The sequence below is a fragment of the Odocoileus virginianus genome, chromosome 20, assembly GCF_023699985.2.
Source record: "Odocoileus virginianus isolate 20LAN1187 ecotype Illinois chromosome 20, Ovbor_1.2, whole genome shotgun sequence".
NCBI lineage: Eukaryota > Metazoa > Chordata > Mammalia > Artiodactyla > Cervidae > Odocoileus > Odocoileus virginianus.
Genome location: NC_069693.1, coordinates 13,399,914 through 13,414,917, shown reverse-complemented (window position 1 = coordinate 13,414,917; position 15,004 = coordinate 13,399,914). Strand labels below are relative to the sequence as shown.

Genomic DNA, 15,004 nt, shown 5'->3' with positions numbered 1-15,004 from the left:
CGATCCTTTTGTTCTAGCCATGTTCTCAGTCAAATTGTATTGCCCTTTATTTTTAAAATTTTTTTGGCTGCACCACACAGTATGTGGGACCTAGTTCCCCAGTCAAACCCATGGCCCCTGCATTATTAGAAGCACAGTCTTAACCACTGGAACGCCAAGGAACTCCCTGCATTGCCTTTCCAATAGGCTATCTCAGAGAGCTGTTAGCAGTCACTAACACCTTAGTATGAATTAGTACACTTCTTGCCCCTAAAGAACTGCAGTTTATGCTAAAGCTACGGCTTATAAGGACACTGTAGCGAAGTAGTAGTTGGGTTCTGGAGTCATAATGCCTAGAATTGAAACCAAGTGCCACTTCCCAGCTGAGTGACTGGGGGCAACGGACATCACTATCTGGGCCTCAGTTTCCTCACGGGTGAAGTCCCCACTTTACAGATGAGGAGAGGCCCAACACATGGCATACCCAAGACTTCGCTTGGATGCCAGGAGGAGGGATTCCTCCCTCACACTCTGTGTCCAGTTGTGTGGAGGGGAGGGGGCACTGGAAGCCTGAGGTCTGTCTGCATAGGGACAGCAAGGTCACCTGAACGGCTGGACGGACCAGGTGCTCCTGGATATTCTTCTCCAGCGTCAGCTTCTCTTCCTGCCAGACTGGAACTCGGACCCCTGGGATGGGTGTCTAATCTTGGCAAGGCTGCTGGGTGGCACTGAGTGGGCATGGGGGTTGAGGCTCAATTTTGGTTAGTAGGGGTGAGATGGGAGAGGTGCTTTGCCCCTCCAGGCTGGGGATGAGTCCACTCAGCCCCACGACCAGCGCTGGATCCAGAGAGGGTCAGAAGGTCACAAAGCAGCTCTGGCCCGACCCCACTGCTAAACACAGCCACAGCCACAGCCCTATCTCCTGACTGTACATGGCTGGGACTGATGGTACAAACAGAACTATTGTTAAAATAATGAAATACTTCCATAGTCTTTGGTAAATAGCTGCTATTCACTTGATACCCTGGCCCTTCCCCTAAGACTCTTCAGGGCCTCCTTTCCCCAGCATGAGCATGCCCCAGCCCAATTGCCTTCCCCATTTCAGTTCTGAAGGACTTACTCGTTCTGACTGATAGATGGGCCTGCCAATTATTTGTTACCTTCCCTGTCTCAGAAACAAAGTGAAGTCGCTCAGTTGTGTCCAACTCTTTGTGACCCCCATGGACTGTAGCTCACCAGGCTCCTCCATCCATGGAATTTTCCAGGCAAGAGTACTGGAGTGGGTTGCCACTTCCTTCTCCAGGGGAACTTCCTGACCCGGGGATCGAACCTGGGCATCCCATACTGCAGGCAGATGCTTTACCATCTGAGCCACCAGGGAAGCCTCCTCAGCCCCAGTGTTAATCCCATCGCCCACCTCTTCAGAGTCCTCAAATATGGGTACCCGTTTCACGCAAACTCCTACACATCCTTCAAAGCCCTGCCTGAGTGTCACTTTCTTCGGGAAGCACTCCTAGATTTCTTCACCACCCCAAGAGCAAACCGCTCCTCCCACTCCCTAGGCTCCCAAGTACCTTGAACCATTCAGCACACTGCTCTAATCTCCTGCCCGCAAGCTCTCCTTCCCCACCACCTTGACGCCAGGGGCCATTTTCTGCTCATCTCTGTGACCTCAATACCAATGGCCGTGCTAAGCATCCAATGGTAGTGGTTTAGTCACCAAGTCGTGCCCGACTCTTGCGACCCCATGGACTGTAGCCCGCCAGGCTCCTCTGTCCATGGAATTTCCCAGGCAAGAATACTGGAGTGGGTTGCCATTTCCTCCTCCAGGGGATCTTCCGGACCCAGAGATAAAAGCATCCAATGAATGTGCAATAAAATCTATTGAGAGGATGAACGGTTTGTTCCGGGTTCGCTGCGGTCACAGCCCGCTCATTCGGGCCTGGGCCTCTGCTGTGGTGGTCCCCAGGTGGTCCTCCCCACAGGACCCCCCTCCCACCGCTGCCCACATATGGAGGCCCTGCCGGCTGGGGCTAGGCCAAGGCTGGGGGAGGCAGGACAGGATGTGAGCCCCCGGGGTGGAAGGTCAGCAGGGCCTGTTCTCATGCTCTCTGGCTGAGGAGCTGTTCTCCATCTGTCCGGGCCAGCTGCCGGGGCCGGGGCCCCGAGGAGACACAGCGGGAGAGAGGGCGATCGGGGGAGGCGCTCGGGGAAGCCCACAGTAACCGAGGAGAGAGAGGAAAAACAGGCACGCGGTGTTATTGTTACGGAACCATTAAATACAACTTATAAACAAGCCAGGACGGCGTTGGGTGGCGGGGAGACGGAGCAGGTCACGGAGGCCAGAGAGGGTCAGGGCGGCGCAGTCCGGGCTCGGTCCTGGCGGGGGCTCAGGCTGCCGTCGCCGGAGGGGCTGGGCTGACGGAGGCCTGGCTGCTTGTGGAGGCCTCGCAGCTTCGCCAGCAGCTCCTGGACGAAGTCCTGAGGACAGGCGAGGGTGCTGAGAACACGGGGGGAGGGGGGGCGCCCCGGGGGGGCGCCCCTGGCCAGCCCCGCCCTTCTGACCCGGGACCCCTCTTCTTCCTGCTCTCTGCTCAGTGAGAGCGCACGGAGGTGGAGGTCAGGAGGGGCAGAGGCTCCAGATGGAGACGAACATGCCGGATGGAGAGGAAGAGACCGGAGACAGGGCGAGAGAGAAACGGAGAGAGATGCAAAGAGGTGGGGAGAGAAACGAGGGGATAGAGAAAGAAACGGGGAGCCAAAGGGCGACATGGGGCTCTTTCTCAGGCCAAGAGATTACCAGGAGGAGGGTCCCCAGGGGCCAGCGGCCTCAGCCAGCTCCAGGGCAGACAGATACACAGTGACGTTTGTCCCTCGGGCAGCCCAGAGCTGGTCAGAGAAACACGAATAGTTTTCCCTTTTAAAGCCGGGAAGGAAGTGGGAGGGGCTGGGCCGCTCAGGGCCTGGAAGGTCTGGGGGGCCCCTGAGAGATGGGGAAGGGAGCCCCAGGGTGCTGCAGGCAGGGACGGGGGAGAGGCAGAGACAGGAGACAGATGGGGGAGCGTCTCAGCAGGGGGAGATAATGGAGCCCCCGGAGCGGCAGATGGGGGTTGAGGAGATAGGAGTGAGGAAGACAAAAGACACCACTGAGATGAGAAAAGGGCCCAGGGACAGGCAGGGCCCCCAGGGTTCCCTCTGCGGGCCCCACCAGCTTCCACCCTCCTCCCCGGAGACCACCCCCCACCCCCACCCCCACGGGTGCAGGGGACAGAACAGGGCCTAGAGTGGGGGACAGAAAACTCACCTCTGTGGGGTTCGTGCACGACTTTAGGAGCCCCTAAACACCCCCCCAACAGAAAAAAAAATAGTAAATGACCAACACCTACACCCCTCCAGCCCAACAAAGCCCCAACGAAGCAAGACAAATGGGCATCCAGGTGGACTTCCCATGTGGCTTCCAGGGAAGAAACAGCTCTGAGCTTCTTAGAGAGCTATTGGGGGCTAGGGATGAGTCCAGACACTCAGCCCCACAACCAGCGCTGGATCCAGCGAGGGCCAGAAGGTCACAAAGTATTTCCTCCCTCCAGGAGCATAGAGGCCAGAAGAGCAGGGACACAGTGTGCGGACTCTCAGCTCTGCTTCTGCTGAGCTGTGTGACCCTGGGCAAGTGATTAGATGTCTCCGGGAGTCATTTTCCTTGAAAATGGAGATAATAGTAGTGATAGTAGTGCAATGGAGATAACAGTCCCTTTGGAGGGTTTTGTGAAGATTAAATAAGTTACTAAGCTTGAAGCCATTGAAACAGTGCCTGGCACTGAGGGAGTGCTCAATAAACCCGTTAATTATTGATACGATTTTTAGGGAGATGCAGGGGAGGGGGCTATTTGCGGGGCTTTCCCTTCCACCTACCTGGATTTTCCGGCTTCTCTCTTCTTCACTCTCTAATTCCAACAATTCATCGATGTTGACCTCATCGGGCATGTCTGCCTCCTGAGCGGAGAAGGAGGGGCAGTCAGGGTCCCTTCCCCTCCCTCCCCTGTCTTTGTCCCAGGCTCCGGAGGAGCCCCAGCCACCCCAGGGCCCAGCTGGCGGGTTCTGGAGCAATAATGTGGTAGTCAGGGACAGCACCGCCAAGGCGGGACATCTGGATGTGGTGGCGGGGGCAGGGCAGGGGGGGGATGACAGATGGGTTGACAGAGGCCCCAGAGCCTGTACCAGCTCGGATCCTGGCCCCTGGGTCCCGGGAGTTTCAGGCCTGGCACTGCGTTCCTGCCTTGGCCCCAGTTCCCACAGTGGGAAGCAGGCCTGGTCGAGTCTTGGAATGTCAGATTCTGGGATTCTGGAGAGGGGCTGGCTCTGTCCTTTCAAGGAAAAGTTTAAGCACTAGGTGGAGGGGAGGGAAGCTGGCAGGCTAGAGCCTGCTGGGGATGGCCCCTAGCCCCAGGGGATGGGGGTGGGGGTTGGGGTCACCCCCTGGGGCCCGAGCACAACCTCCGAGTCCCCAAGGTGTGTGGCTGGGATAAGTCACGAGCCCAATTTTGAGCAGCCAAGAGGGGCACCCTTGGGTGGCCTCTCGGGGCAAAGGGCCAAAGGCAGGCTGGCTCGGTACCCCTGTGGGGGACAGATCCCAGCTGTCTGAGCAAAGAGATCCCAGAGATCCTAGCAAAGTCCGGCTGACTCCACTGTGGGCTTCAGGCCTGGGTGGTCAGGGGATGGTGTGTGGCGTGGAGTGTCTGAAAGTGTGTAAACCGCCTATGTGAGCCTCTGTGTTTGAGACCAGGGCCGACGGGAGGGTGCAGAGATGTGTCATGTGTGTGTGTGACATTCTCTGTGGCTCGTACAGGGGCCTGTGGTCCTAAGGGTGGGCGGTGGGGGGCTCCGGATTAGCTGTGTTTGTCTCACTGCGGCATAGGTCGATCAGTAAGTGACCACAGCTTGTGTCCCTGAGAGTCTGGCTAGTTATGCCACCTACCACTAGCCACTGTCCATCAGTGTGAGCCCACACGTGTCTGAGGACAGAGGGGCCTCGGGTCACTGCAAGGGGCTGTGGCATCTCCCACCTTTGAGCTGTGCTGAGGACAATCGCTTGTCCTGTGTGTGTGTGTGTGTGTGTGTGTGTGTGTGTGTGTGTGTACCTGTGACCGTAGGTGTTGGTCATTTACTTCTCAGCACGTGTGTTGTACAAATGTGACTATGGACAGTGAAATGTCATGACTGTCTGTGGCCCACGAGACAGCAGTGGAGGCTGTAGCATATGCTGTGTGTGTTCACGGCAGATGCAGTTTCTGCCTTTGTGTGGCCGGAGGAGCCCATGGCTTACGCGGTTTACTGTCTGGGTGTAGCTATAATTTCTGTTATTTTATGTCTGTGCGTGGCTGCAGCATCTATCATTGCGCTTGCAAAGTGATTATCGCTTTTTTGCTTTTAGGAGATAATGGATGGTCGTTACTTGAATCACTGGGCGTCAGAGGTAGCTGTTGTAGCTTGCACCGTCTGCCACTTGCCACAGCTTTGCCGTGTGTCTGTGAACAACCGTGACTCCGTTCTTCTGTGTGGGTCTAGTCGTGCTGTGTCTGCACATGGCCGTGGCCTGTGTTGGGGTGACTGGGAGAGCCTGCAGCGGTCGCAGAGGTTGACCTGTAAGTGCCCCCCTCGTGTGTCCTGGGGAGGCTGTGTGGGGTTGTTGCTTCTGTCACTGTGTCTGCGAGTGGCCACAGCGCGTCCCTGAGCCTGTCTGTGAACGCCAGTGCTTCCTCTGCTGCATGCTGTGGTTGTATCTCCCCCAGACACCATGTCTGTGTTTGGTTTTAAGACATCCCCCTTGTCCCCACCCTTTCTCCACATAAGGTCATTCCAGCTCCCATATGCTAAAGCCTGGAGTCTGGACCCAAGTGTGTGTGTGCACAAGCAGAGTGTCATGGAAGGTAGACGGCGGGGCCCAGGAGTCCAGGAGGCTGCATTCTCCCGTGCAAAGGAGGCTGCACCAGGGTGCATCAGCGAGAACAATCAGAGCCCCCCCCGCGCCCGGGGTCTCCCCGTCCGTGCCCCCCACCCCTCTCCGCCTCACCCTGCCGCGGTACAGCTCCTCCAAGCGCCCGTCGATCCACTTCTCCACGTCCAGCCGCCGCTGCAGCTCCCGCCGGTCGTACTTGACGGTGACGCGAGCGTGCCGCTTCTGCAGCCCCCCGGGGCTGCCCCCCGGCCCCCGGGCCCGCGATGGAGCCTGCAGCTTGCTCAGCACCCGCTTGCCCAGCCGCTGCGCTGCCATCGTGGTCCTGGCCCCAGCCCGGGCGCCGCGCTGTGCGCTTTCGCCGGGCGCCCAGGGGGCCTCTTACGGGTCGGGGCGGGGCCGGCTGGGGGCGGGGGCTCGGACTCGCGGGGGGGGCGGTCGCCCCGCCCCGACCGCCCCGGGCCTCAGTTTCCCCGCCTGCAGCGCGAGGACTGGCCGCTGCGCCCTCGGGAAGCCCGCGGCTGTTGCTGGTTCAGGTATGGGCGGGGTCCGGGAGCCCCAGGCCCGGCCGAGTGGCTGGGGCTCCCGGGACCTGGATGGCCCGGGCGGGGCGGGGCGGGTACCGGGATGGGCTCTCGGGGACCCGGCCTTTCTTCGCCCCCTGGCGGTTTCCAGGGGCAGTGCGGGAGTCCCTGTGCTACCTACTCCGCAAGGGAAGGGCAAGCCACGGTCCTCACGACAGGTCTTTTGACCCCTCTTTCATTTATTCACTTAACCATGTTTCCATTTGGTCGTATTCACTTTATTCAACAAATATTCTTTTGACATCATGTCATCTGAGCTGTTAGCCACCACCGCCCCCCACCCCCCGCGCCTTTCTTTCTCCCCCTCATATCAGTCTCCTTATGCCAGATAGCATCCAGGGGTTCTCTGTCTCCCTGGTGATCACCAGGTTCCCCCTCCTCAACTTCCCTGGGCACCGAGGACAGAGCGGTGAACAAAACAAACAAGCCTAATCCTCATGGAGTCAACATTCCATGAGGTGGAGACAAGTAGTGACATAATAAGCAAGTACAGTACATTACACAGTTTGTTAGAATATGATTAGTTTATGGAGAAATATGAAGCAGAAGATGAGAAATGGAGGAGGGTGGAGTTTGCACGTTTAACAAGGGTGACCAGAGAAATTTCTTACCTCACAAGTCTTCGCACCTTAATTGAAAGCCGCAGGAATACACTTCAAAACTTAAATTTGGCAGGACTTCCCTGGTGGTCCATTGGTTGAGAATCTGCCTGCCAATGAAAGGAACCCGGGTTTGATCCTTGGTCCAGGAAGATTCCACATGCCATGGGGCAACTAAGCCTGTGTGCTACAACTGCTAAAACCCGCATGCCCTTAGAGGCTGTGCCCTGAAACAAGAGAAGCCGCTGCAATGAGAAGCCCGGGCACCGCAGCGAGAGAGTACGCCCCACTTGCCGCAACTAGACAAAAGCCCATGAGCAGCAACAGAGACCCAGTGCAGCCATAAATAAATAAATAAAATTTTAAAAAACCTTACATTTGGCCATGTCCTTCCCCTGCTTAAGATTATCCATTCTTAGGCAATGGTTTCTTAAATATGACACCAAAAGCAAAGCAACAAAAGAAAAAAAAATAAATTGGACACCATCAAAATTTAAAACTTGTTTTAAAGAATATCAAGAAAATGAAGAGACAACCCACAGAACGAGAGAAAAAATTGCAAATTATATATTTGATAAGGTACTTGTATCTAAAATAAATAAAGAAGTCATGTAACTCAATTATAAGATGACCCATTTTAAAAGTAGACAAAGGACATGAATAGACATTTCTAGAAAAAAGATATACAAGAGTCTATACCTGAAAAGATGATCAACATCATTAATATCAGGAAAATGTAAACCAAAACAACAATGAAATACCACTTCACACTCAGTAGGATGGCTGTCATTTTTTTAATGGAAAATATCAAGTGCTGGCAAGAATGTGGAGGAATCAGAACCTTGATACATTGATGGTGGGAATGTGAGTGGTTCAGCCACTTTGGAAAACAGTCTGGCAGTTTCTTTTTCTTTTTTTTAAGATTTATTAAAAATTTAAAAAATAGAGATTTACTTATTTATTTATGGCTGCACTGGGTCTTCGTTGCAGCACATTGGCTTTCTCTAGCTAAAGTGACTGGGGGCTACTCTTGCTGTGGAACAGGGGCTCTAGGCGTGTAGGCTTCAGTAGTTGTGGCTTGCAGGCTTAGTTGCTCAGAGGTGTGTAGGATCTTCCCGGACCAAGGATCAAACCCATGTTCCCTGCATTGGCAGATGGATTCTTACCTGCTGGACCACCAGGGAAGCCCCTGGCAGTTCCTTAAAAAGTTAAACTTAGAGTTACCATATGATCCAGTAATTCCATTCTTAGTATACCAGAGAGTTGAGAACATTATGTTCACACAAAAATTTGTACATGAATGTTCATAGCAGACAACATGTGGGAAAAAACCCAGCCCACCAATGATGAATGGATAAATAAAATTTGGTATATCCATATGATGGACTCTTATTTGGGTAATAAAAAGAAATTAAGTACTTATATATTAACCTTGAAAATATGCTAAGGCAGAGAAGTGAAGTGAAAGTCACTCAGTCGTGTCCGACTCTTTGTGACCCCATGGAATATACAGTCCATGGAATTCTCCAGGCCAGAATACTGGAGTGAATAGCCTTTCCCTTCTCCAGGGGATTCTTCCCAACCGAGGGATCGAACCCAGGTCTGTCTCCTGCACTGCAGGAGGATTCTTTACCAGCTGAGACATGAGGGAAGCCCAAGGCAGAGAAACCAGATACAAAAGGCCACATGTAGTATGATTCTATTTACATGAAATGTTCAGGATGGGTAAATTCATAGAGATAGAAAATAGATTCATGGTTGCCTGTGGCTGAGAGGACTGGAGGAAGGGGAGTGACTGTTAAAGAGTAAGGGGCTTGTTTTGAGGATGATGAAATTTTCTAAAATTGAACGTGATGATAGTTGCACAACTCTATGAATATACTAAAACCCATTGAATTGCGCCCTTTAAGAGAGTACATTGTATGCTATGTGAGTTGTAGCTCAGTAAAGCTGAGATATGTTGAAAAACCAACCAAACAAAACTGTCCATAGCTCCCCATTGTTGTGGGACAATCAAAGCTCTGCCAAACACTGTCCCACCCCAGCACCTTTGCACTAGCTGTTCCTCTTATCATGAAAGCTGTTCCCTAGAATGATGTCAACAGGGCTAACTCCTTCATCTCCCTCAAATGTTGCCTGTGCAGTGCTCTTCTCTGACAATCCTATTTCATATTGCAATTCCCATGCCCCATACCTGGCTGTATGTTTTATCCATAATGCTCACTGCCTTTTAACCTTGTGTATAATTAACTCATCTTATTTACTGTCTTTTTCCCAGCTAGCGGTGTACCAAAGGGAGGGAAACAGGAATGGTCCAACTTGGGCACAGGAAAAAAGGGGATGCACGGTCTGTAGAGAAAATTTTACGGTTTATTTAAGATTTATTTTTTTGGCTATGCTGGGCTTTCTCTAGTTGCAGCAAGCAGGGGCTACTCACTAGTTGTGGCGCAGAAGCTTCTCATTGCAGTGGTTTCTCTTGTTGCTCTAGAGCACTGGCTCAGTAGGAGCAGTGCACGGGCTTAATTGTCCCACAGCATGTGAGAACTTCCTGGACCAGGGATTGAACCTGTGTCCTCTGCACTGGCAGGCGAACTCTTTACCACAAGCCAACCCTGTGAGAATTTTAAAATAATAATAAAACTAATCAAAAGTTGAAGATGTGGTACATGTTTGATGATGGAATATTACTCAGCCATTAAAAAGAATGAAATAATGCCATTTGTAGCAACATGGATGGACCCAGAGATTGTCATACTGAGTGAAGTAAGTCAGACAGAGAAGGAGAAATACCACATGACATCCCCTATATGTGAAATCTAAAAAGAAATGATACAAAGGAACTTATAAAACAGAAAGAGTCTCACAGATTTAGAAAATGAACTTATGGTTGCAGGTTAGGGGGTGGGGAAGGGATAGTTAGGGACTTTATAAAGGTCACATTCACACTGCTATATTTAAAATGGATAACTAAAAAAAAATAAATAAAAAATAAAATAAAATAAAATGGATAACTAACAAGGACCATAGCACATGGAACTCTGCTCAATGTTATGGGCCAGCCTGGATGGGAGGGGATTTGTAGGGAGAACTGTTTTATGTATATGTACAGCTGAGTTCCTTCGCTGTTCACCAGAAACTACCACAGCATTGTTAATCAGCTATAACGCAACACAAAATAAAAAGTTTAAAGTTTGGGGGAAAAAAAGTTGGCCAAGTTTATATTATGCCATACACTGACAAATTCTAAACAGTATCAGTGATAAAAGAATCATTCCACCCCCAGGAAAAAAAGTTGTTTGCAGGTCTACTGACTGAACAATTAATGCAATACTGTTGAATTTGTTTTTTAAAACTGTTGACTTTTAATAATATATGGGTAAGTTTCAAATTAGATATTTTTATTACTCTTATCCTTTAGTAAATATTGTACGTGTATTAGTTTTTTATTGCTCTGAATAAATTACCACAAATTCTGTGGCTTAAAACAACACTTGTTGACTCAGTGGTAAAGAATCTGCCTACCAATGCAGGAGACATGGTTCGATTCCTGGTCTGGGAAGATCCCACGTGCCGCAGAGCAGCTGAGCCCATGCACCTCAACTACTGAGCGTGTGCGCTAGAACCTGGGAGCCACAGCTACCGAGCCCATGCGCTGCAACTACTGAAGCCCGCGTGCCCTAGAGCCCATGCTCTGCAAAAAGGGAGGCCACCGCAGCGAGAAGCCTGTGCCCTGCAAGAAGAGCGCAGCCCTGTCACCTCAACTACAGAAAAGCCCACGCAGCAATGAAGACCCAGTGCAGCCAAAAATAAATAAAACAAGCAAACAAACAGAAAACACTTGTTTATTATCTCATGGTTTCTGTGGATCCAGTCCAGTTATGGCTTAGCTGGGCCTTCTCTCCAGGGCCTCCCCAGGCAGGAATCCAGGGGTCAGCCAGTGCTGCCGTCTCATCAGAGACTCCACTGAGAAAAAGATGCATTTCCATCTATTTGAAGCTGTGGGGATGTGGTCTTCATTTTCTAGCTGGCTATCAGCGGGAATGGCTCTCGACTCCCAGAGGCCACCTATAATCCCTTACCATGCGGTCTTCTCCGTCAATCCTCTCACAATGTGGCGGCTTCTTTCTTTCAGAGCCAGAAATGGACAGTCTCTCAGTCCATGGAGACAGTCTTACATAATGTAAAGTAAACCTCCTTTGCCATATTCTATTGGTTAGAAGCAAGTCCCACCCAGGCCCTGCTTACACCTAAGTGGAGGGGATTATAGGGGGCTGTTTGCCACAATGGTCTAAAGGAAAGTTAATATGGAGAACCCTAATGTATACTGTTGACCTCTGACATATATAGACTGAGCTATGTGTGCTCATTTTGAAAATATGTTCGTAACAATTTGGAAGCATTTGGCCTTGTATCAGGCACAGTTTGAGTCTCCAATTTCTGTGACTCTATACAGTCTTGCATTTAAATACATTAGAAATTTAAATGATAGCACAATGATTGTAAAGATGGAGAAACTATTGTCATTCTACATGTTCTTTTGGAGTTTTTGTGTTTAAAAATTCAAAAGAGTGAGTCAGGGTATGAACTGTAAGACATAATATTTTTATTTGATAAGTACAAACTTTCATTCATACATGAAATATTTTCTTGAATTTGAGTAATATCTTTTAAATGGAAATTTATTAATTTTTGATTATTAACTTTAAAATTAAAGAACAATAAAATAATGATACTTACATGATTATTACTGAAAATAATTTTTTGGTAGAGTGGAGGAGGTATTAAAAATTATCCACCCCAGGGGCTGTTACAGAACTGAATGTAGGTTCATTGGCCTGCCACACAGCAAAACCAATTTACTGACACTAGGTTGTGGTGAAGTGCAGCATTTATTTGCAGGACAGCAAGCAAGGAGATAACCTCAGATATGCAGATGACACCACCCTCATGGCAGAAAGTGAAGAAGAACTAAAGAGCCTCTTGATGAAAGTGAAAGAGGAGAGTGAAAAAGTTGGCTTAAAGCTCAACATTCAGAAAACTAAGATCATGGCATCCAGTCCCATCACTTCATGGCAAATAGATGGGGAAACAGTGGAAACAGTGACTGCCTTTATTTTTATGGGCTCCAAAATCACTGCAGATGATGATTGCAGTCATGAAATTAAAAGACGCTTACTCCTTGGAAGGAAAGTTATGATCAACCTAGACAGCATATTAAAAAGCAGAGACATTACTTTGCCAACAAAGGTCTGTCTAGTCAAGGCTATGATTTTTCCAGTAGTCATGTATGGATGTGACAGTTGGGCTATAAAGAAAGCTGAGCACCAAAGAATTGATGCTTTTGAACTGTGGTGTTGGAGAAGACTCTTGAGAGTCCCTTGGACTGCAAGGAGATCCAACCAGTCCATCCTAAAGGAGATCAGTCCTGGGTGTTCATTGGAAGGACTGATGTTGAAGCTGAAACCCCAATACTTTGGCCACCTGATTCAAAGAGCTGACTCATTTGAAAAGACCCTGATGCTGGGAAAGATTGAGGGCAGGAGGAGAAGGGGACAACAGAGGATGAGATGGTTGGATGGCATCACTGACTCGATGGACATGGGTTTGGGTGGACTCTGGGAGTTGGTGATGGACAGGGAGGTCTGGCGTGCTGCGGTTCATGGGGTCACAAAGAGTCGGACTCGACTGAGCGACTGAACTGAACTGACCTGAACTGAAGCAAGGAGAGGCTTTCCAGGTGGCTCAGTGGTAAAGAATCCACCTGCCAATGAAGGAGACACAGGTTCAATCCCTGGGTCAGGAAGATCCCCTGGAGAAGGAAATGCCAACCCACTCCATTATTCCTGCCTGGGAAATCCCATGGACAGAGGAGGCTGGAGGGCTACATTCCATGGGGTGGAAAAGAATCGGAAGTGGCTGAGCATGCATGTATGTATGCAGGGAGAAGGAGCAACTCAAAAGACACATCTTGCTGAAGGCTTTCAGGGAAGGGGTTTTAAAGGTAACATTTGGGGTAAGGGCTGTAGTTCATAGACTTTTTTCTGATTGGTTGGTGGTGAGGTAACTGGGTGGTGTTTCAGAAATCTTAATCATCAACCTTCTGGTTCCAACCAGTCTGGGGTCTACATGCCTCTGGTCAGCATTTAGTCACTGTCTTCCACCTGGGTGGGGGTCTTAGTTTCTGCAAACAAAACTTAAAGATATGCGTCAGATTGTTACATATATCCCTTGAGCAGGAACTAGGACTCTGTTTTATCACTGAACAGGTTGTTTCTTGCCTGTTTCCTTTGTTTCCATTCCCTTACTTCCCTAATTAGTAACTTTTGAGTTGACTCTGGAACACAGGAAGGCCTAGGAGACCAAAGCTTTTTTCTACAAACAAGAAACAGGGTCCTGCTCAGTTTCAATTCCCTTTTTCTTTGATACTCTTCAATCCTGAAGGGCACAGGGGCAGGACAAGAAAGGGAATAAAGTTTTGGATAAAGAGGTTAACCATAAACTCAGGGGGACTCAGGATAGGGGGCTCAGTCTCAGTGTCAGATATGCTAGTTATATCACTGTTCTCAATAGTAGAGAGTGAGTTCCAACAGGTCAGACATTTTGCTTTGTTCACTGTTGTAACTTCTCTAGCATTTACAACAGTACCTGGTTCATAGTGGGTGCTCAAAGAAAGTATGAATGAATGAACAGGCCTGTGTCTCCTCTCCAGCCTCATCTCCCACCACAGTCCTCTCGGTCCTCCAGCATAAACCTGGGTTTAGTGGGATGTGGTGGGGATACTGGGTTCAGGTGCTCAAGAGATCTTGGGCCTCACATTCAGACTCTTGGCCTTGAGTCCCAGGGCCTCACTGCAAGATTAAAGAATATGGCAGGCATAAAATTTTAATTGTTTAAGTTAAACACCACTTAGTTAACCCAGTTAAGACTCTTCAGATACTGTTATGTCAGGAGGGAAGCCAAGTAGTGGGTGTGGCCCTGGCTTCTGTAACACATTGACATCTTTCTTGCTTCAGGACTTTTGCATTTGCTGTTTGCTTAGAATGTTTGTCCATCAGCTCTTCTTATCCTCCAGGGTTCATATCTAAAACCACCTCCTCAACTGTTATTTTCCATCCCAGCTGCTGGTTCCTTTCCTTCATAGCACTGTCATGGGATTTTAATAATATATTTATTTTAATTATTCATCAGCTACCCTCTACTCCTAAGCTTGCCCTATTTCATCCTCCTTTTGAGATCCAGCTCACACATGCCTCTTTCAGGAAGCCCCCCATGGCCCCGAAGCTGGTCAGGTGACTTCTCTGGGTTTCCCTCCTTTCAGGTCTGATTACTCTGCCTGTGCTTCCCCAACACTCCCCTGACACCTATCTGTCTCTGGTTAATTATCTGTCTTCATCTCAGTACTGGAAACCGCGAAGGCAGAGTCTGGGGCTCTTGTTCACTCATGGGTCTATAATCTCCTCTGAGAGCCCTCTCTGGCGCTCTCTCAGATTGAACAGGGAACCTGTCTGGGTTCCCAGGTCTTCCGCCACGCAGCCTCTGATCATTCACCCTGTGTTTGCCCCGTCTCATCCATGATCACGTTGTCCTGTGCGTCTGTCATCACTCCGCGGCACTGTTCCTGTCTGGTAATGCGGAGACTGGTCAGCCCTGGGGAGGCACTCAGTGAACGTTGGAATTTGGAAAGAAGAAATCCCTTGCCCTCATCGGAAGGTTGAGGCAAGCTGGGCAAAAAACCCACAGGTGTCCAGTAAGAGCACGCCTGCACCCTCGTTTCCCAGAGGCCCAGTTCAAGAGCGAAGGTGCTCGAACACGGTCAACAAGCCGATGCCCACGGGCAGCAAGAGCCCTAGGGCTCATCCTGCGCGTACCGCCCCGGGCGAGGCCTCGTGCGG

General features: G+C 50.2%; 1 protein-coding gene across 3 annotated transcripts; it reads right to left on the bottom strand.

Moving 5' to 3' along the window:
* Window positions 1-2,222: 2,222 nt before the first annotated feature.
* Window positions 2,223-6,529, bottom strand: PPP1R14A (protein phosphatase 1 regulatory inhibitor subunit 14A). 3 transcript variants are annotated; one of them, XM_070450946.1, is made up of 5 exons: window positions 6,047-6,529; window positions 3,889-3,969; window positions 3,284-3,316; window positions 2,780-2,868; window positions 2,223-2,460 (listed from the first exon to the last, which is right to left on the bottom strand). In XM_070450946.1, the coding sequence occupies exons 1-5, from the start codon at window positions 6,245-6,247 to the stop codon at window positions 2,370-2,372; spliced, it is 495 nt and encodes a 164-aa protein (XP_070307047.1). In that variant the 5' UTR covers window positions 6,248-6,529; the 3' UTR covers window positions 2,223-2,369. The 3 variants fall into 3 exon arrangements, with proteins under 3 accessions (XP_070307047.1, XP_020737293.1, XP_070307048.1); XM_020881634.2 differs by lacking the exon at window positions 2,780-2,868 and having other exon boundaries at window positions 6,047-6,523; XM_070450947.1 differs by lacking the exons at window positions 2,223-2,460; window positions 2,780-2,868 and adding an exon at window positions 2,893-2,992 and having other exon boundaries at window positions 6,047-6,527.
* Window positions 6,530-15,004: the final 8,475 nt, after the last annotated feature.

Coding starts and splice junctions, on each gene's coding strand:
- PPP1R14A (XM_070450946.1), bottom strand. CDS start 6,247: ATGGCAGCGCAGCGGCTGGGCAAGCGGGTGCTGAGCAAGCTGCAGGCT. Junction 3,970..6,046: donor AGGAGCTGTACCGCGGCAGG/GTGAGGCGGAGA, acceptor TTCTCCGCTCAG/GAGGCAGACATGCCCGATGA. Junction 2,461..2,779: donor CCCTGGGGACCCTCCTCCTG/GTAATCTCTTGG, acceptor GCCTGTCCTCAG/GACTTCGTCCAGGAGCTGCT.